Below are 22,718 nucleotides of genomic sequence, written 5' to 3' on the forward strand. Positions count from 1 at the left end.
ACTGAACATCTGAACTCAAGTGACTTCACGTACGCTATCCAATTATCTCTAATTATCAGTGAGGAAACAGGTACTTAACAGATTGATTCGGATAATTGGTTTATCACTTAAGTAATTTATGCTTGTCTCTGTTTTATGTCAGTGTAAAAAGAAAAGAAAACATTGGGAAAATATGCAGAATAATTTATATAAAAATTGATCAATTAATCACAAAAAAAACTATAGATCAATTAATAATAAAAGTGATTATAACAACAGTAAAGAAGCAGGTGTTCCCCACTCAGGTGACTTGATGACAACCTGTAATCCTGTTCAGTAGATAGGTATCTGGATGTGACCTCCGACCTCTACGTCATGTATCACCTAAACAGGCTGAGTGAGGATTGAGCTGCTTCACATTCCTCACAGCATTACACACACTAATTTCAGGTTTTAAATAATGTAGTCCACCCAGACTCAAAGATGTCATTATGCATACAGTCAATTCATGTAACTTTAAAGTGCGTCGATGACGGACGTTGTTGTTCCAGATGTGCACATGTGCAAAGAATTAAAGCTCAGAAACAGTTTTCTACTCGTCCTCTGTGTGATTATTGTATCATATCTTGTGAAAAATATACCATGATAATAAAAAAAACACAATGTGCTGCGTACTATTGTATTTGTATGTGGTACGTAAGTGGGACATAGTTAGTCTGCTGACTCCCACGCTGTCAGCCAGACGGCTCGATGCAAAAGCACACAGGATAAGACATGACGATGACATACAGATGAGAGGTATTAGGAGATGAAAGGTGCCGCCTCTCTCTCATTTTCTTTTTGCTCGCTCTCTTTTTTTCTCTCTCTCTCTCTCTCTCATACACACACATACACTCAAAATGCACACAGGAGCTGCTGTGTACCCCGGGGCTTTGATGAGATCAGGTTAGGGTGTGACTGCACAGACAGAGGTACAAAGGTCAATTCAGTTATGTGTCATTCTTCTGCGCTGTTATACAACGGGGCGGTGGCCCCTGTATGTGTGTGTGTGTGTGAGTGTGCGCGTGCGTGTGCATCCGAGAGAAGCTGAAGAGGTGAGGTAATCGTGGGAGGCCAAATCTCACAATGCAGCCGTTCACAGAGACATTCCAATGAGCTACATAAGGAGGTCTGTTTGTGTCAGTGTGTGTTTTTTTTGTGTATGCATGTTCTTGTGTGTCTGTGCGCATGTCTGCATGAATATGTGCATATGAAGAGGTTTCGTGCACGCGCATGAGGCAATGTTTGAGAGTGCACGTATGAGAAAAAGGATAAAGACAAAACAGAAGGAGGAGAGAGCCATTGAGGAGATGAGGTAATACTCCTTGCGTGTGTGTGTGTGCAAGCTTTCAATTGGCTACCTTTATTCGTGTGTGAGTCTGTGGGTGTGTGTGTGTGTGTGTGGTCTAAGAGCTCTTTCACTGAGACAGGCCGTCATGCTGACCTGTGCAGCCTCCTCTGAGCTGAAAGTCCTGCTTTATGGTTTCTCCTGCTTGTGGAGCCCAGCAGGAAGTCTCCACATCCCCTGAGCCAGCACGACAGACCCACACACACACACATGCACGCACGCACACCTGCAGAGCAGTAAAGTGTGCGAGTGAGTACTACTTATTGCTCCGACAGACACTGACACTGGTTTTTCTTGTGATCAGAAGCTGCTGAACGTGTATGAGATCATCGTTTTGTTTCCTTATCTAAACTTTCCTTAGTCTCCTAAATCAGTTTGACGCCCCATGCAGAGGTGCTGCCGACAGCGCCACCTCAAGTCCTTTATAGGTTTCGACAACGACATGAATAAAATTACAGATACCTGTGTGAGGTTGTCATGAGCTGTGTAAACAATGCATGAGTGATATTTATTTACTTGCTGCTCTCTGCCTCCAGGTGCGTTGTGATTGGCCACAGCGCAGGTCAGAGAGGTTGCACATTAATTAGAGTTGTGCAGCCAGAGGCCTCTACGCTCACCTGCACTCCATCCATCCATCATCTTTCCTCTTTTCTCCATCTTTTTTTTCTGCTTCTCTTAACCCTTTAACCTGCCTTTCTTCACCTTCGTGCCCCCTTTCCTTCCTCTGCCTCCTCCTCCTCCATCTGACCTCTCTCCATTACACTGCGGGGAGCTCCGGCAGATCAATGATTTCATTGAGAAGGAGCCACTGGTGCCATTAGGAGGTGAGCTCACCTTCCCCGGGGAGATCTGACACATTATTCTCAATGACCTCGCCTTCCTGTCCATCCCCTCCTTCCATCGCTCCTTTACCAACCCCCCCCTCTACCCCCAACCCCCGTTTCTTCTTCTCTTTCCCCCCTCTGTCCTCCTCCTTCTCCTTCTCCCCTCTCTTCTGTTTCACGGTGCTGAGAACAGAGCTCTATTTTTAGGCCCAGACTCCTGTGGTCGTCACATCTGGCGCCAGTGGCCTCGGTGCTCTCACCCTGGCTTGTAGATACACAAACACACACATACACACACACACACACACTGGCCCCACCCCAGCCCCAGCCAGCGCTGAGGGAGCACAAAGGTCAAAGAAAATGGCCTACAAAAATATCCATGACATCACCTCCTCCTCGCTCTGAGAAGAAGTCGCTGCAGACTTTGAGAAGCCCTCGGAGCTGCTCGGTGACATAATGCTCTGTTTTTCTGCAAACAGTCACTCTGCAGGTATTTAATGAGCTCCCTTTTTAGCCTCACACCTTGATGAGGTATTGTGCAAACCCTTAAATTGCACACACACACACACACACACACCAGCAAGCAAGCAGATACATGCACATATGGGCAGACTCACATATAATATGGTAACAGGGCCCAGAGGAGGCCTGTACCGAGTTGAGTTTTATGTAACAATGTTCTGTTTCTGCCAGTGTTCTCACCCCCTCCCCCGTCTGTCTCATTGGCCTCACATGATGAGCTTGATGTCATTTTCCCCTTCTTTCCCTCAAAACCGGAGAACAAAAACAGGCCAGCATGCGTGTGTGTGTGGCTTGCGTGCACAGTCTGATGTTTATGCGTCTATGTGTGTGTGTATGTGTGTGTGTTTATGTGAGCCTTTGCCAAATGTTTCCACCATGATGTGAGCTCACTGCTCTGCTTGCCTCCTGCTCCTCTTCCCTTTCTCCTCCATCACTCAGAGTCCCTTGCTAACTCTGAGAGGCCGTGCACGCACATGCGTACGCACACATAATAAGTGAAACAGTCTTACATACATACTTTAGCATGCAAAGGAGGAGGATGACATTTTCTACCATATGAGAGAAGATGTGAAAAAATTCCAAGTAGCGAGGATGAAGATTAGAGCTCCAGGCGTCAGCAGAGACACACTCGTCTCGTATGATATTTGAGCTTATATGTACTTATGCAAAGTGAGTGCCATTCCCATCCACGTCTTACCATTACTTAAGAGATCATAAATTCAGTCAATAGTCCTAGTTATATTGCATCATGGTTCCCTTGAAAATGTCGTAATGCGACACTTGGAAATCACAATTTCACAATCAAGCGTCTAAGTACATTACACTAAAAGGTGAACTACTTATGGAAAAGATTAGTTTAGTACACGTTTGTGTCAGGACAGACCTACTACTGTACATACGCAAGCTAACCTTTGATCTCTTCTCTTCCGAGATGTTAAGTGTCATAAAGATCCAGTGAGATGGTGTTTGTACCACAGTGGCCTGAATACTTCAACCCTAGTTGTTTAAGCAGCTTTGTGTATACAGTCCATTCACAGTGCATACCTCCTGGCTCCTGCAGCATTTGAAATCTATCTAGAGGCCTTTTGATGATCCCAGCCCACCCCTGTCATGCATTCATCCGGCATGGAATAAAAATAGTTTGTTTAAACTGTTACCTAGGCAGTGTCAACACATCAGGTCAACAGGAGCTGAAGCTGAGCAGCGTGCTTTTTTGTCTTTCTCTTTCTCTCTCTCTCTCTTTCTCTCTCTCTGTGTGTGTGCGACGCCCCCTCAGCACCTCATAACTCGAACCTCACCGTGAATTTGGGCCAAGGGCACGGTAGTTTGGCTGCTGCGCCATCAGTTTACCGTGCCAGCATTTTTATCCCTGATGACTCTGACACACATGTGGAGTGGAAATTTCCAAGTGCAGAAGAAAAAGGGAAAAAGGAGTAGCTAACAATTATGCTAGTTTATCCTACTCGGAGCTGGCCTGCATCCACCAGATTCCATTCATGCTCGGACTGCCCACTGCCACTCCTGTCATACCGTCATTCCCTGGAACAATGGTGGATTCCTGTTTATCGCTGCCTTCTTTGATGCACCTTATCTCTGGCATGCTGTAGCGCTGCTTCCTTATTTACCTATTGGTTGCCATGTTTTGTTTTTCTTCTTTTTTGTTGTTGTTTTTTTATGGCTGTTTTAATCAGATTTAACTGCACCACCTCCGCGTGGATGAGGTTGTGTTGTATTTCTTGGCAGTTATTTGAAGTGTGTTACAGTATGAGAAAATCTATTTTAATGTGCAGTTTGCTAATTATTTTCCAAAAAAAAAAAAAAAAAGACAGAGGGGGGATTTTCTTTTCCAGGCTCTCTGGCAGAGGAGCGGACTATAGCTGCCTGTAGCAGAGCACAGACTTTTTAATCCTTGGCGGTTTAACACTTTTCCTGGTATGTATACACAGACTTGTAACAGAGGTCTTATTACCGTAAATACAGGGCTGACCACACGCAGACTTTTGGGCTGAAACCTCTGGGGGTGCCGCCGCTTCCTGATAAAGGCAGGAGATTTTTCCATCGCCACGGCAACAAGCTAATTTTGGAGTTTCAGGCAGGCCCAAGGCCCACAGATTGAGAAGCGCAGCGGTTTGTGATCATTCCCGGTCCCCCCCTTGAGATTGTCCCCTATTCACACACATATACACAAACACACACACACACACACACACACACACACACACACACACACACACACACACACACACACACACACACACACACAGAGTCTCTTGTACACAACCCAATGCACACACATGCATAAGATGAACGCGGCCTACAGAGAGAGGCCACTTCCCCTTCTGTTGTGTAACTATTTCCTGTTTCTGATGAAGTGACATCGAGGCTCCCTGGGGTGAGAAGAGAGGGAGATGTCTTGGGGATTTTTTACACAAATGCATGTCCTGAGCAGGGCCGTTGCTAGGAATTCTGGGCCCCCTGAAAGAATACTAAAATGGGCCCCTGCCCCCTGACTTTTCCTTTTTTTATGTATTATAATTTTTTATTTAACCTACTATTGTTGTTTAGCCTACTTTGTTTTGATGCTAATGCAGCATTACTATGAGTATTAGTCAGGGTCTTATGCCAAATAAATCAGTCATACAAAGATAAGACCACTGGTTGTTTTTTGTGGGCCCCACTGGGCGCTGGGCCCCTAGAATTATCATCACCTTTCTCCCCTATACAACGGCCCTGGTCCTGAGCATGTGTTTGTGTATTTATATATCTTTAGGTGCTTTAGTATTTAAACACCAAGAAATGCTCAGAAGTCCTACAGGCAGCTTGAAAAACCATTTAAATTCACAGTGAAGGCGTTGGCAGGGCGCACATAGAAACAGCTTGCCCAGTTCCTCTCACAGCGTCACGTCATTCCTTCTCTATTGTTCCTCCGTTAGCTGTTGGAGTGATGTCACTGTCGGGCTGTGGATGTGACACATTCACACGCACAAACTCACGCTCACACACACACACACACACACACACACATATATACAGTCTCTGTGGTCTGTAATGGCAGGAAAGCCAAGCCTGACCACCGGTGTTGCGATAGCCGCTGTCACCATGTCCTGTACGCCCAAATACAGTCCCCAGAGTGTAACGCCTTAGGTACTTATGCATGGATGTCCGTGTGTGAGAGGACACAGCTGAGTGAGTAAAAGTTCAGTAATTTGCATTGTTTGTCTTTTTTATATCCCAAAATATTTTCCATAACTGTTTTGTTGCTGGAAAAATAGCAGAAAAATTATATCACCGCTTTATACGGAATAAGTTGGAAATAATTCTCTCCGTAAGCACAGATATAACTAACATGCGTCTGAGGACACTGGAAAAACCAACGCAGATTTTTCTTTTTACACATTACACGCCATAAATTGTGTCATGACTCATGCTGCGTGTGCCGATGAGATAATAGTTGGTGTGTAAAAGTAAATTGGGGAATCTGATCATTTCGCTCCGCCACACACAGAGACGCCGTCTAAGACAGTCTGAGCTAATTGTGAGACAGGTAGACGAGACACTGGTAGACACTGAAGAGTATCTGTGTGTCTGTGTCTGTGTGTGTGTGTGTGTGTGTGTGTGTGTGTGTAACTACCAGAGGACCAGATGGCGTGGCTTCCAGCACTGTTGTGAGGACAGTGTGTCTGTCAGCCTGCCTGCTGTGCTGATAGGAGCTAATTAACACTGAACTGATCTGAGACCTGCCTGTCAGTCTGCATGTCGCGGCGGTACAAGCTGATTAAAAACAAGCCGATCCCCCTGTCAGCTCCTCTCTGACAGAGCAGCGCCCCGTTATTACGCTGCCATGCCCCCGTGTGTGTGTCAGACTGTCCAACGTGCTGGAGACAGTGAGACAGACGAGGCGTGTTTCCAGTGCGTTGCTGTTGCCTTCAGGTTCTGCAGTGAAACCCTGTGTATCCCAGCTCGGGCCATTAGCATTCAGAATGAAATAACCATCCGTTCTGCTCAAGCGAACCTGTGTAGACAAACTCACCTCTGGGGAAATCAGAGTGTGCACTCCATTTTTTTTTTTTTACACACATACACACTTGATTCATCTTTTTTACTCCTGCACACCAGTACGCATGGTCTCTGCATATACAGTATTTATCCTTTGATGCACAGACACACACACACACACACACACATTATGCTTTACTCAAATATGTACAACCGCAGAAAACAGCTGTGAAGTGTCTCACTCTGGGCTAAAATTAACATTTTATATGCTCACAGTCAATGCGCATGCTTTATATGCATGCAAACACATTTACACATTTATAAACTGTATCCAGGTGTGAAAATATCACTTCTGCAACATTGTGAGTGAAGTGAAGAAAATCCTTATGTGTATTTTCCCTTTCTTTGATTTTTTTTTTAAATAAATTGTATTTTATTTTATTTTTTTGTTTTGTTTTATTTTTTAAATCCAGAAATGACTCCAAAAAGTGTTTTTTCCCTTGTCAGTATTATATTCTTAACTTTTTTTATTTTCAATTGTCAGAGTATTAAGAAAATAGAAAAAAACAAAAATGTGCATGCAACAAAAAAAAGGGTTAGGGAGGGGCTTCTGGTGATGACGTCGTGCAATCTCATTTCATATTGAAGCTTTATAGTCCCCATTTTTCTCCACAGACAAACACACACATGCACACACTTGCGCCCAAGCGTGCGCATACACACACAGACACATACACACACACCACTGAACATCTCCAACTGGGATTTTTAAGTAGTTCATCTGGTTTATGAGGGCCCGTCTGGTCCTGAAAGCCCCCCTTGGTGTGTTTGATAGCTTACCCTCTTCTCTCCCTTGTGTGTGTGTGTGTGTGTGTTTGTCTATATCTGTGTGTGTGTGTGTGTGTGTGTGTGTGTGTGTGTGTGTGTGTGTGTGTGTGTGTGTGTGTGTGTGTGTGTGTGTGTGTGTGTGTGTGTGTGTGTGTCTTTGGTGTCTTTATAAACGTGCTGGAGTGAGTGTATATATTTCTGGGTGTAAACTAATTTCTTGCCAGTGAGGCAGATTTAGCGGTGCAGTAGCCCTGAGTGCTGAGCTCCTCCAGGGGGTTAAGTTGTTTGGAGGGCAGGGGGTCTGCTGCATGACTGATGAGAGCAAGCCTCCCTCCCTCCAGGCTGCACAGATAGAGATGAAACTATCTCATGCATGAGCACATGAACACATGACCAAGTAGTGCACCAGTGATGCCTTAAATCGCACATGCCTCCCCCCCCCCTGCTCATCTTTTCTTGTAAGAATCTCTTTCTTTCATGTTTCTCTAGTTCCTCTCTCGTCTTCACCCACTATGCCTTTTTCTTTTTGACCTTATCTCTTGTCAGATCTCCTGTAATCTTTCTGGAAATTGGAGTAAGAGGGGAGGAAGGAAGTTTTTTTAAAGGTTAGAGGGAAGAAGTGTGCATTAGGTGGAGTTCTGACATCTAATTTGGATTATCAATGCAAGACAGTGCTGAAATTAAATATGAATATATGCCTTAATTGAAAAAGAAATGTCTAATCAATAGATAAACCAACTATTGATGTTCAATACTCAGCCCCCATGCACACACACACACACACACACACACACACACACATACACATACACATACACATACACACACAGGTAATTTCCCAGCACGCCACTGATGTCCCTTTGCAACATGACCGCATCATTTCAGCTTCCATTTCCCTGTGGATTAAAACAACCCCCTCTCTCTTCCAGCAACCCCCTCCTCCTGTAATCACCCCTTCATTTCTTCTCCTCTCCTCCTCAGTGCCTCCCCCCATTCTCAATTGCTCCATCCCTCCATCCATCCTCCCCTCTCTCTCCCCTTGTGACTACCTCACCCCCCAGGCATGGCAGCTGCGTTCTCCTGTGGGCATTACATCACTGCAAGAGCAGCCTTGTTACTGATCCCCTGACAACCAGCACAATCAAAACACACACACACACACACACACACACACACACACACACACACACACACACACACACACACACACACACACACACACACACACACACACACACACCAGTACGCATGCATGTACAAAGATATAAACATGTGCACGAGCGCACATGCTTGTGTTTACCCATATTGATGCAAATAAGTGTCTAACAGGTCCTTAACCCTCCCTCCTCTCTAATGTCCTCTTTAGTCTTCATCTTACCCACTGCTGCTCATCTTCCTCACACATGGTGCAGTGCACACACGCACACACACACACACACACACACACACAAAGATGAACTCGCACCCACATTAACTCACAGTCTTCATCACTCTAACCTGACCTATCCAGAGAATGACGTCTCTTTTTCCTGTGATATCCTGACAGATGATCTTCGGTGTAGGATGACACTCCTGACGCTGCCTGTCTCAGCACGGAGGGGAAGTGGGGATGGGCCCTGATGAAATATGTCACGCCAAAAAGATTTGATTTATTTTATGATGCTAGTGCAAAGTTACACGGGAGATTTTAACCTATAACAAATATATTTACAGTTTGTTTTTGGTTTGTTTTGTTTTTTTTATATTAGACCGACATCAGAAGTGTAAGCTTTCTGTGGATATCAGAACTTCCCTCAAATAGACTTATGCATCGATGCAAATACATATTCATGTATTCTATTCAATATAAATATATTTGATTAATCATTTTTAAGTCTATTAGCATATATCAAATATTAGGTATGTGCATAAACTCAAAGGCCAACATTAGCAAAATGAACACATTCTAACAAACAAAACATTTATTATTTAACAAAAAAAAACGAATAAAAAAATAATAAAAAAATAAATAATAATACATATAGCCCTGCTATATATGCATACTAAATTATGTTTTGTTTTTGTTGTGATTATTAAAGCTGAAATCTACAGTGTTTTAAAATTATTCTCACCCTATTGAGGAATTGTTTGTTAGTTCGCATCTGTCAGTGACTGTCAATAACTTAATTTGAGTTATTTATTTAAAACAAGGTTATTATGAGGTTAGTTACACAAAATGTCTGATATAAAGTAAATATCAAGACATCAGACATTTTCCAGGTCACACCTGTTATTTCAGTACATGGTGTATGGGCACTTAGGATATTTAGCAAGTTTACAAACACAAAATGAGACGCTCCATAATAAGTAGTTTGAATCCAAACATGACTTCATGAACTGGTGTTTTCCCAGCAGTTGTCTATTGCAGAGATGAGTCATGCCTTACATAAAGTCCTCTTTCATTAATTGACCCTTCATTTAAAAAGCCGTAACTCTCACTGGCCGTGCGGGAGCGACCTTCTTTCTCCATTGCTGTTTACATCTTTCCCAGCATACCTTGTTTGGAGACGCTGCTCCTTGTTGTTCTGGTCTCCAAGGCCCCTTTGGCCTTTCCACACCTTCTCCCTTTCTGTCTTACACCACTATCTCATGCTCATCTCCACTTCTCTCTCTCCCCCCTAGTCTGTTTTGGCTGGTCTCTATGCATGTGTATGTGTATGTAAACTGTGTGTTGTCCCAGTAACAAGCCCTCTACCATAAAAGCACGCTCTAAATCTAAGAGATGTCAGGGAAGTGTGGGGAGGGGAGGTGGGGGGTGGGGAGTGGTGGTGGCCGGGGGTGACAGTCCCACCTATTTCTGTCACAGCAGGGCACACATGTGCAGTCAATAAAAAAAGCCCTGGCTGTCATTTAAAAGTGTCTTGGCTGTAATCCTCTAATTAACACACCTACTATTCTGAGCCTTGTTACCCTGCTGAGGACTAGAGGAGGGGGAGAGGGGGTATAAAGGGAACCGGGGGCACGGTATTGACTTTAGCTCAAAAGAGTTTGACCATTAAAACATGCAGCCAGCCAGCAGCAGCTACTTTGTTTTGTTGCTGTTGGCCTCCACTGCTGTGGCTTTGCAGGTGTTAGTTACTGTAGGAAGTCCTGTGTTTCAAAGCTGCTTTATGGCTTCAAGCCACACAGACAGAACAACCAAACTGATGATCGGTGTGTTTGAAGTGTAGTGACCCTGGTTGACCACTGTGGCGTGTCACACCTGCTGCAACCGGCTGCAGCTGTGTGTGTGTGTGTGTGTTAGCATGCTTGTGTGTTTGCTCATAGTTTTTATCAGTAACCCGATTTTTTTTTTTATCCATCATCAGCAAAGTGACCTATTTCCTTTCTCTCAGCGACCCGTACTTGAGCGGAGGGTGACGTAAGGCTGTTCTCACCCGTGTGTGATCATTCAGGGGTCTGCAGTGATGAGATGAGGTCAGTCAGTCAGCATGCAGCTGGCCCCCTAACTAGACATCTTGTATAAGCTTATTTGCCTTTTTTTGGAGCAGTGCTCACTGCGCGATGACTTAATTTACTTGAAGCCCATCTGACCTGGTTTGAATGTAATCAGTGTACCGTGATGTCTCAACCTGAGGCTTAGCAGACAGTAGACAGGACATTTGACTGACCAACACGTGAAGGCTGCATTTTGATAAAAAAAATAGTAGAAGTAGGCAGATGTGAAATTAAAACCAGGTTTGTGGGGACTTTTTCTTTTTTTTTTTTTACATGTTAGTTGTTGTGTGATTAAGATGTATTTAAAGCAGCTTTATTTGGATAATGACTAGTTAACGTCCAGTTACTGTACCATTCAGTCTCCTCCAGTGGTTATGTTAAGTCCAGTGCTGCTTTGTTTCCACGGCTGGACTTGTGGCCTACATGTTTGTCATTCCATAGTAAAGTACGAGGAGTCTGTGGCCTGTCAAATGGATGATGGCTGCCAACCACGAGCTTGTTTGGTCTTCTCATCATCTCTAGTCTTCCCTTCCACTTTTGTCTGCTTTTGTGTCTTTCTTTTTTTTTTCCTCCTTCTCCTCCTCCTCCTCCTCCTCCTCAGCTTCACTTTCCTCCTCTCTCCTCTCTCCCGTCCTGTCTACCTTCTCATCCTCAACAACAAGAACACAGTGTCCAAACACGGCGTGTTAGACATGAACCAGGACAGGAAACGCAGTGAAGTCACACGCATTCCCTCACCTTCGGAGACAAATCAGTTTTCAACACACTGACACAGTCTTAATCCGCCCCTGTAGAAAGTTTAATGTGCCTCCAAGCTACAGTACATTTAAGGCAATCAACCTCATGTAGCTGTTTAGCATCTGCACACCTTAATGAAAGATGTGCATTTTATAGTATGAGGACTGATAGTCAGACTGATAATAATCTTTTGATATAAAATGCTATATTCAATTTAAAAAGCAAAACTCTATGTCTCATGTATTAATAATTACTTTCTAACAGTCAAGTTCACAAACGCCACTCTTTAATTTAAGAAACATATCATCATACATGTCAACGACTCGAGTCTCTTTTCATAAGCCAAGCATTTTACTTCTCTGCAATTACAGTAAGAGCACAGAGACAAATCTGTCCTGCAGCAGCATGTACATATCTGTTAAACATCCTGATAGCAGCGTCTTAGCCTCCATCCTTCCCTGATAGAGCCCTGCTTCGCAGCTAGGCCCCTGAGGTGGCCGCATATTTGTTGGGTGAGTAAGGAATGTGGTTACATGCCTTAGACATTAGCTATGACGGAGCGCTGGCTCCACAAGAGAGGGAGGGAGCAAGGGAGGTAGCAGAAGGGGGAGGAGGAGGAGGAGGAAGAGGAGGGGGGAGGAGGAGGAGGGAGGGAGGGAGGGCAGAGTCTGAGCTCACGGCAAGTGAGCTCATTCACCCCCAGAGCTCGAGGAGAGAGTGCAGCTCCGTCATCCTCTTTGCACAGAGAGAGAGAGAGAGAGAGAGAGAGCGGAGAGGAGGGAGGGAGGGAGAGGGAGGAGTGTAAGCCAGCGACTGAGCGAATGAGAGACGCGGAGAGTGAAGCAGCACAACAATAGTGGGCTACTCTTCTGGCTGTGGACTCACAGAGACAGAGAGAGGGCTCAGAGAGACACACAGACGCTCTGTAAACCAGCTGCAGGCACATTACAGCTGGCGTTTGCATACAGGCAACACAGGCTACTCACTTTTGGTTTTTTTCCCTCCTGCTCCCTCTGTGGCGACCGTTCTCCACCAAAACCACAGAACTGCTAAATATTGACACGGGAGCATTTTGGGAATTTTTGTGGTGATTGCATGGAATTTCGTTCATAGGTGGACTTGAGGAGTGTGTCCTCCATACACATATTTGGACTAGTTTTTTTCTTGTATACTGGGTCAAGTCTCTCAAGGGTCTCCGACTGGACGCTGGAACAGCTGACGCGACCAGAGTGGACTTGGGCGCCAGCAGGAGTTTTGTCAACTTGGGATTTTCACACTCAGACTCAGAGGGCTTCACCTCTGTCAGAACATTTCCATCTGTGTGTGTTGATGTGTGTGCGTGCGCGCGCGTGAGACAAGACTGTGTTCTGGGGGATGCCTCTGGATGTGGTGATTGCCCCAGCGGAGGACTGTTTTTGGCCGGACCTGCAGGAAACAGACATGAGGCTGAAGATCAGGGTCCGACGAATGAAGGAGGGGAGAGAGCTACGAGGTGTGTATCCACCTGGACGCAAAGAGGGGAGAAGTGGTGTGTGTGTGTGTGTGTGTGTGTGTGTGTGTGTGTGTGTGTGTGTGTGTGTGTGTGTGTGTGTGTGTGTGTGTGTGTGTGTGTGTGTGTGTGTGTGTGTGTGTGTGTGTGTGTGTGTGTGTGTGTGTGTGTGTGTGTGTGTGTGTGTGTGCGTGTGGTCAAGTTAACAAGTTAATGTGAGTTTGAAAACACTAATTTCTGCTGAGGATGTGAATCTTTGCGAACAGAGGCTTTGTACACACAGTGAAGATGGAAAGATGATTAATATGAATTCTTAGGGATGTAACCACACGGAAGTGTAAATGGCTTTGAAATACACAGACATAGCAGATGTGAACGAGGGGGGAAAGCCCCTGGTGACGGCTCGCACACTGCAGATGAGTACAAAGGCACAGTGGGTTCTCAGGTATTGAGGTATTCCAGTCCAGGCATGCTGCAAATGAAAGATAGATGTGAAGCGAATTTTAAAGACGTGCAGTGGATCAATAGTGAGATTTACTGCCACAGCAGGCGTAAAGAATACATCACAGGGAGCCAGCCAAAGCCACTAATTGTTCTCCCACCTTTTTGTTTATGCAGTTAATGTGTTTAGAGACATAGAATAGGAAGAAGGAGGATTAAGAGGATGACATCATGAAAACGAGAAGCGATGAAGAGGAAAAAAAAGGAGCTGGAGGAGGGGGGGGGGCTGAGAGCTGTGACCCGCGGTATGACATAGTGTTCATGCTCTCTCAGCCTGTGGTCATTGAGATGTAAAACTATCACAAAGGCTCTTTCTCTTTCTTCTCCTTTGCTCTTGGCTTTTCTCTCTCTTTCACTCCCTCCCTTGTTCCCTCTCTGCAGAATGGTGTCTTGTGGAGATTATGTTATCAATATGTGTGCAGCGTGCACTGCAGGTGTTTAATGTAACACCTTTTCACACAGAGTGATGAGGCAATGCACAGCAACGGGGCTGGACGACAACAACAAAAAACCAACACGCTTACCTGCAATTTACACTAAAATGTCAGATCAGCCATTCATTCATTACAGTGTCGATTATAATTGGATGCTTGGAGTCATAAATGTGTGAGGACATGAGTGTAAAGTTTATATGCTACATGCATATCAGGGGCATATCAGAGAGCCGGTTCAAAGCAGTTAGCACAGCAGCTCTGCACACCTGCCGTTCTTGACACTGTTGGTGTGCATGTGTGAATGTGTGAGTGTAAAGTTCACCTCGACACAGCTAGGTTTTGCTGGTTGAAGTGCTAGCAGAACAAAAAAAAAATCACACATTTGCCAGTAGGGGGTGAAAATAGAATCGCATGTCACAGGTTATTTTGAAATAGATTTGCGAATGCAGTCTAAATTACAGGAGTGTTTATAGCTCAATAGTGCAATAACATGTTACTGCTGAAACAGCAGCTGATCAAAGTGACATATTCCCGCTGGCACCGTCTACTCTAGTAAGATAAAGGAACAATAAACTGTTTAACCATCAGCCAGGATGACGTGTTTATCATACAGTTGTTCCCGCCCATCATCAATCTGCATGAAAAAGCGATGACCTCATCCTACTAGCTCATCTATGAGCCTGTCAATCTGCACATTTCTGACAGATGTGGGCCGCTCTCAGCCCCCTAAAACAGACACGCTCTCATCGCTTCTCCAGGCTGCAGCTTGGCCTTTGTGGAGCTGAGTGGGACATGTGTGCAATGATGTCATGTTTGGGGGGGGGAGAGGGGAGGGGGGTTCACATTGAGATGCTAATGTCCCCTCATAGTAGAGGGGACAGCTGGAGGGGCACAGAGGATGGCGTCATGTCTCCCCTGATATGAACCACAGAGGAAGAATGGGTGCGGGGTAGTCATTCAGGCAGATCAATGCCCCCAGGCTGTGGAGGGCTGTGTGTGTGTGTGTGTACATGCTCGTCCTGTGTGTGTGTGTGTGTGTGTGTGTGTGTGTGTGTGTGTGTGTGTGTGTGTGTGTGTGTGTGTGTGTGTGTGTGTGTGTGTGTGTCCTCTCCATTAACAGATGAGTTAAAGAGGACAACTGCAAGCTACACAGAGACTGAAACACACAAGACACAGAGGCGGAGGGAGGGAGGGAGGGGGTGAGGGGGGGGGGGGGGGGGGGGGGGTTGTATGAGCTTGTATTGACGAGTTGGTCAATTGTACCAGCAGCAGTGACGTAACAGCAGAGCTCCCATTAACCATAACAGCCAGGCAGGTGTTGTGTGTCTCTGTTCATCTGGTCAATATCTCCAGGACTCCTCTTCCATTCATCTCTCAGCTTTCTGCATCGCCTCACCCAGCAACACCACTCCAAAACACATACACAAAAAAAAACTAAGTTTGATTCTAAACATCTTCTGCTAAACACTTTTTTTTCATGACAGCAAGATAATAACTAGCACTGAAAATGTGAATATGAAGTTGAGTAGAAGGAAATGACTGATGAGAAGAGAGAGACCACCGCTCGCCTACCAGCAAACAAAGGAGGCCTGAGTGCTCGGCTCTGACAGGGCGAGAGAGGAAAATAAGCAGTTGCATAAGTGATGAAGTGGGCAGAGGAAAACGGAAAAAGGAAGTCACCGCTGGCTAGCATCGCTGCTGGCGACACAGTGCCCTCTTTCCCGGTTGTGTGTTTTCTTTCAACCCAAACTTTTTTTTATTTTTTTTTTTATTTTAGAGCATGTGTTCAGAAATGGGTTAGTCACATCCTGTCCAAGTACATTTTCCAGAAGTTACAGATACATGACGCAGCGCAGTGCAAAAGGTGATTTCGTCTCGCAAGTGAATAAAAGTTTGAATGGTATTTCTGTGAGGCACAAGATCATGACTTCAGCGTGACGGCGTTCCTCACAGGCCCCTTTGTTCTCCTACAAAGTGAATTTTTCAGATCAAACTGTAGTTGTGGGATGCGGCTTCTTCGTGCTCCTCGTTTGAGTTGATATCTTGTGTTGAATGTTAGTTAGTTCTCTGCTGGTTATCATGGTGCGCTGCCGCCGCCGCCGCTGCTGAAGGTGAACTCATCTCTCCCAGTTGACTTTCTGATGTCATCTCTGTGGACAGCTGGGCTGGTGTGTGTGTGTGTGTCACAGGGTATTTTCAGTGACCTCAGTGTGAATGTACAGTGTGTTTATGTGTGCGCTTTGTGTGCTTAGATTGGAATGGACGGATGTGTCATCGTTTTCTTTTGGAGAATGTGAGGCCATGTCTCTTTGGGTTATTTGGTGCTCGCTGTCATGTGTGCGTGTGTCAGTGCGTCCATGTGCCCTTTTCGTTGCTCAGTGTGTATGTGTGTGTGTGTTTTATTCCATCTTGACAAGACTCGGGGACACGATGAGCCAACTGTCATCAACATCAGTGCCCTTCCTCGTCATCATGACAACCTTAAGTAGAGTGGGGTCAGGTGACGAGGTGACAATAACATGCTATCTCCTGTGTGACTAACGTCCATTAGCGCTGACCGCTTCGACTACACAGAGGGTGTTTGTAATTGTGTTGACGTAATGTCACTGTAATGTAATAGCCCTTAAAAAACCAGGCAGGCACACTCAGTCCTGCTCTCTTATCTCCGACTGCAATCTCCCCTTCATGCCAGTAACCCCTTACTCACCCGCTCTCCCAGCCACACAACTGGCTCACCGCTCTTCCTGCCGTTTAACTATTTATTTAACACAGATGAGGTCAGCTGCAACAATTATGTCTGTAATTATTAATCCAGATGCACTTGAGATTAAAGGGCGAGTGTATTTTTAGAAGGGTATTTTCATTCATGTGTTCACTTCCCTTCGCACACACAAACACACTTTCTCCTCACTCACACACACACACACACAGAAACTCTAAAGAGTCTCTACCGTGGGACGTCCTGTCTTCTGCCCCTCTAACTACTCTCTAACAATGTCCTCGCATAGAAAAGGGAAATGGTTGAAGTGTGACGTGAGGCTTTTCCTGTTGATTTAACTGTCTCCAGGAACATACCGCTTCCTCACACAGATACAGTATATGCCTGTGGCGGAGGTTATATGTAGCACCATTTATTTTCTTTGCAAATGTGTGTGTGTGTGTGTGTGCACGCAGGCTCCATACCAGCAGCTTGGGAATGGAGAAAGCAGGAAGAAACCTTTCAAACAACTGCCCTCCCTCCCTCTGTTTTATCAATTAGCGACTCCGTTGCGCCGCCCTAAAGATCACTAGAAAGACGCTCTGGTGGAGATTTACAGCGCCACTACAGTCTAAAGCCAAACTGTGCCAAACTCCATGTGTGTGTTAACCTACATTTATAAAAGCCGAAAATAAAAAAAAAGATTAGAATACAGACTCTTGCTAGCACAGCGGCTATCCATCAGCCTCCCCTCCCGTGCATTAAGCTTTCCCACATGTATCATGTAAGTTATCTGATTGCTCTTTCTGCATCCATCTATCTCTCCCTCCACTCCACCCCCCATGTGGAGCGCTGATGTCATTGCTCCACTGGTTGCCATTAATAGCTGGAAACAGACAGGCCTTCTTCACTTCTTGCTCTTAAAGGGACAGTGCACCCAGAATAGCACTGGGTCATGAGGATGCATCCAGCCACACAGAGGCTTGTGGTGTTGTGAAATTGCTCCAAATACCAAAGTTGCTATTCTCTGAACATTTGCACAACCCCATTTTTTTTTTTTTTTTTTTTTTGCAGCTTTTTATTATTTGTCCTCAAGCTCGTATCTGTTGAGTACACAGTTCATGCTGCTGACACCGTGTGCTCTGTGTGTATGTGTGTGTGTGCTGGCCAGCCGTTGCTACATAAGTAGTGCAGCTGGGTGTGCGTTACAACGGAAGGCAATGTCCTGCCTGCACTGTGCTGTGTGTGCTACTTTAGAGCAGTGATGTCATGTCTCACTCACTCTCACTTTGTGACTGTGTGTGTGTGTGTATGTGTATGTGTATGTGTATGTGTATGTGTGCGTGCCGTGTGCGTGTGTTTGTGTGTGTGCTAAAGGCCCAGATTGGGTCAGGCAGGGCTGAACCTAGATTAGGTTCTAATCCTCCTTTCTGGGGCTCAGGGTTTCCTTGAAGCACTTCCCTCCTTCTCTACACTCCTCAGCGAGGTCATTACCCACTCACCCCCATCTCCCCTCAGTGGCCCCCACCCCATAGTTATACAACCACTGTACTGCAAAGTAATGATGAGTGTGGGTACACATTAGGTGTGTGTGTGTGTGCGTGCGTGCATGCATGTGTGTGTGTGTGGTGGATGAACAGAGAATTATAAACAGTGAGAGTGAATACTGAGCATATGTTGACCGCAAGATTATGTGATCATGTCATCAGATTGTGTCTTGGAGTGTATCATCCTGTTAGTATGTGTGTATATGCGATTTCATGCGCGCGCATGTGTGTGTGCGTGTGTGTGTGTGTGATGTGCGGTTGTCAGGGGGATGTTACTGGGCCTCTGTCCTGGCCCTGCACCTGTGGCCTCTCTCATTCCCCCAGCCTGACGCAATGCACTGCTACAGGACATGAGCTCATGCAGGAAACAGAGCCACACACACACACACTATGCACATATGCCAAAAGTGGAGCCGCCTGCCTCTTAAAGGGCCAGACACACACATTCCTGGCTGCCCAGCGTTTAACCTAACACTCACACAGAAGCTCACAGAGCCTCTTTTTTGCTCCTGTTGCACTAAGCAGGACCCAGACATTGTAGCCCAGATTCACCTCTGAAAGTCAATAGAGAATCTGTCTGCTCCGCTAATGGTGGTGAAATGGGGTTTTTTCTGGGTTTCTTTCTTTTTTTTCAGTGCTGTTGATGAGCTCATGGGAGTTTTTTTTTTTTTTTACAGCGATCTCAGTACGTTGTGTGGAAAACCATTGGTATATCTGACCATTTCTCTCCCTCTCTTCTTTCTCTCTGTAGGAGGCTTTGCTGCCTTCTCGTCCTGTTTCCCCGGCCTGTGTGAAGGGAAGCCTGCCACTGCTCTACCTATGAGCTTGTCCCAGCCCTGCTTGCCTGTGGCAAATGTAGGGCCCACTCGCATCCTGCCACATCTCTACCTGGGCTCACAGAAAGACGTCCTCAACAAGGTAGAGTATTTTTTTTTGCATCTAATCTAATTTATTTCACCAGAGATATTTCACTTCTTATTCTTACCGGGCAAAAAAAAACGTGATTTTAAATCCTCCTCACCTCTACCTCTGCAGGATCTGATGGCCCAGAATGGTATTACCTATGTGCTGAACGCCAGCAACACCTGCCCCAAGCCAGACTTTATCAGCGAAAGCCACTTCATGCGCATCCCAGTAAACGACAACTACTGTGAGAAACTGCTTCCCTGGCTGGACAAAACAAATGAATTCATAGGTAAGAGGAGGGAAAATTCATCTCAAGTTATGTGTTAAAAAGAATGCCATGATATTCAATACGCCATGTCCGCATATTGTCATAGTCGCTGAACATTCACGTGCAGCTTAAGAGACAAAAGCGGTCAGGTATAACACATCCGTTTAGGTGACCCCCCCCCTGTACTCTGCCAGGAAATGTCAGTTTGCTTTCAATAGGTGCTGATTGTCCCCAGACACTGTGCTTAAGATGAGACCTGTCAATGATCTGTTGTTTGCATTTGTGTAGAGTTGTGTGTATTCATATCTCTCCCCCCCTTCCTCCTCCCCCCAACAGACAAAGCTAAGGTGTCAAACTGCAGAGTCATTGTGCACTGCCTGGCTGGAATCTCACGTTCAGCAACCATCGCCATCGCATACATCATGAAGACAATGGGCTTGTCATCAGACGACGCCTACAGGTACGCTCGCTCCTCCTGTCCGCCACCAGCTGAGCTAAGGTGTCAGCCCTTGTGAAAAAAGACAACAAGCTGTTGACAGAAATGCTAGACGATTTTCTCAGCCCCCCACCCCTCCAGTCGTGAGAAATGAAATTGTTAGATGTGCTGCTAGGGAACGGAGCGTGTACAAAAGGCTTTGATTTGCCTGGCAAAGGATTATGTACTGTACATCAGTAAAAACATGTTAATCTGAGGTAGTAAACGTCCCTCATTGCTTCACACCCCTTGTACACTTTGCTGTGGCTCATATTTTCTTTTTTTTCCTTCCTCCTTCCTCCAGGTTTGTAAAGGACCGAAGACCGTCCATATCCCCCAACTTCAACTTCCTCGGTCAGCTGCTGGAGTTTGAGAAGGGCCTGCAAATACTCCAAGCTTTAACTTCAACCTCCGATGACAAAATCTCTGAGAACAACATCAAGCAAAGCTCAGAGATCAACGGAGGTTTCGAGATGAACGGTCACCACAGCAACTATGATTCATCTGTGGCCGAGCCACACATCTCACCAGAACCCAAGCTACCGTCACCCACCTCCCTCCAGCAGGGCTTCAACGGCCTGCACCTCTCTGCAGAGAGGATCATGGACACTAACCGCCTCAAACGCTCCTTCTCCCTGGACATTAAGTCAGTCTATTCCCCCAATAGCCCCCACGGCCCCAGCCTGGCGCCCGCGCACTCTGAAGACGTCCCCAAGCTGTGCAAGCTTGACAGCCCAGGAACAGGCACCTCCAATGGCGTCTGCTCCCAGTCTCCCGTCCTAGACAGCCCCAGCTCCTCCGACTCACCATTCCCCTCACCGGGCAGCGGGGGCAGCATCGGAGGGTTGGGAAATGAAGGAGTCCATAGGTCTAGTTCTTCCTCGTCCAGACCCCGGAGGAAACCTAAGCACAGCTCCAACAGTTCACCAGTCCACTCCCAACCACACCAACCTCCACAGTCCCTCGGCTTGTCGCTGGACTACAAGAGCCCCAGCCCGGACGAGAACCTGAAGGGCTCGCTGCTCCTCTCGCTACCGTCCCTGCCCACCGTGGGGTCCGGGGCCATGTGGACCAAACACAGAGACAGTGTCCAGGCCACCACTCCGGTCACGCCCGTCACCCCCACCACAGACGCCCCCTGGCACTTTGGGGCAGAGGAGGGCGGCGAGAGAGAGATGGAGCTGGGAGGAGGAGGAGGAGGCGGCCGAGGGGGAGAGGAGTCCTCGGTGAGGTTCGGGAGCAGTTCGGCGTACGTGGCGTTCGGGTGCAGCGAAGGCGTGCGGTTACGAGACAAAGCCCAAAGGGAGAAGCCCTCGGCGCCACAGATCCAGAGAGACCACCGGGACTCCACGTCATCGTCGTCGACGGCGCCGCCCATGTCCAACACCTCAAACAACAGCGGGCCTGCGGCGTCAGAGAAGCAGTTCAAACGGCGCAGCTGTCAGATGGAGTTTGAGGAGGGCATCGCCGAGACGCGGTCCCGGGAGGAACTGGGGAAGATCGGGAAGCAGTCGAGCTTCTCTGGGAGCATGGAGATTATCGAGGTATCCTGACAGATAGTGGACATGAACAGAGCTGTCCCCTGGGGGCAAACATGGACCTGTTAAGAGGGAGTCCAAGGAGAGGACATATGAGGAGGAGATGTTTTTGTTTTTTTTATGCTCCCCTCTCAGACAGTGTTAAAGACTCCAACAGAGAGAAGGACGGATAGATACAAAAGCAAGAGAGTTAATGTGAAAAGCGAACTAGCATCCTCACTTGGACGGACAGAGCCTGAGATGTGGTGCTTGGCAGATCATAACCATCCTGAACTCTCACACAAATCTGAAGAAAAACTTCTGGGGGTAGGGTGGCGTACAGGGAGGTGGCTGAACTGTTAGGTACTGAAACTCTTAATGTTTCTGAGCTCTGTCACAGATATATAAAAAAAAATAAAAGGAATGACCCAGGCCAAGTTGCATCCTTATTATATAGAATACCCCCCTATTTTGACAGAGTTCGGACACAAACTGCTTGCCTGTGGTCAAATGTAGTGTGCTTCAGTGGGTGTTTAGCTTGTGATTTGAACCAAGCCCTATGTTTTACTCCCAAAAAGCTTCACCCCGGTGTCAGAAAGCCTCAGAACCTCGCACGGCAACACCCCCCCCCACCCCTAAAAAAAACTCCCCACCCGTCCTTTACCCGGCGGCTCTGCCTGCTACAGACTCTGCATTATGATACCAACGAACGATCGATAACAGACTCACTCACAGCACAAGGCAGAGAGATCCCAAGGACTTGATCTAAAGGCGGTACTGCATCCAAACAATGAAGGATCCTCAGCGTTTTGTTGATGAAAAGACTTTGAGTTGAAGACTCTCAGTGACAGACAGTCTGCCTCACCCCCCACCCCCCACTCCCCCATCTGAAAGCACAGTGTGTCTTTCCTGACTTTGGCTCCCCCCTGTTTCCAGTGTTAACAGCATGATGGGACTGAAGTTTCGGGATGGTGATGAGGGTTAATTTTAATGGTCCCTCGGCCCCTTTATAGACCCCCAACCCCCTCCCATCGCTCCCAGTCACCACCTATGGTCACCACTGAGCATGCACCTGAAAGGCTGACTACAGACAGACAAATACTATATATACAATATGAATATATATAGCAAT

The 22,718-nt window shown here is 46.4% G+C and overlaps 1 protein-coding gene across 3 annotated transcripts in view; it reads left to right on the forward strand.

The window, feature by feature from the left end:
- Window positions 1-22,006, forward strand: part of dusp8a (dual specificity phosphatase 8a) — a 42,074-nt gene extending 20,068 nt beyond the window's left edge. For 2 of the 3 annotated variants that reach the window (XM_083974198.1, XM_083974199.1), the window contains exons 4-7: window positions 19,172-19,338; window positions 19,456-19,615; window positions 19,931-20,054; window positions 20,374-22,006. In XM_083974198.1, the coding sequence (XP_083830324.1) occupies window positions 19,172-19,338; window positions 19,456-19,615; window positions 19,931-20,054; window positions 20,374-21,622 (1,700 nt within the window). In that variant the 3' untranslated portion in view covers window positions 21,623-22,006. Of the gene's footprint in view, window positions 1-12,546; window positions 13,244-19,171; window positions 19,339-19,455; window positions 19,616-19,930; window positions 20,055-20,373 lie in introns of those variants that run through there. The other variant, XM_083974200.1, reaches the window with a different exon arrangement.
- The last annotated feature ends 712 nt before the right edge of the window (window positions 22,007-22,718 follow it).

The sequence above is a fragment of the Trachurus trachurus genome, assembly GCF_905171665.1.
Source record: "Trachurus trachurus genome assembly, chromosome: 6".
In the NCBI taxonomy this organism is placed as follows: domain Eukaryota; kingdom Metazoa; phylum Chordata; class Actinopteri; order Carangiformes; family Carangidae; genus Trachurus; species Trachurus trachurus.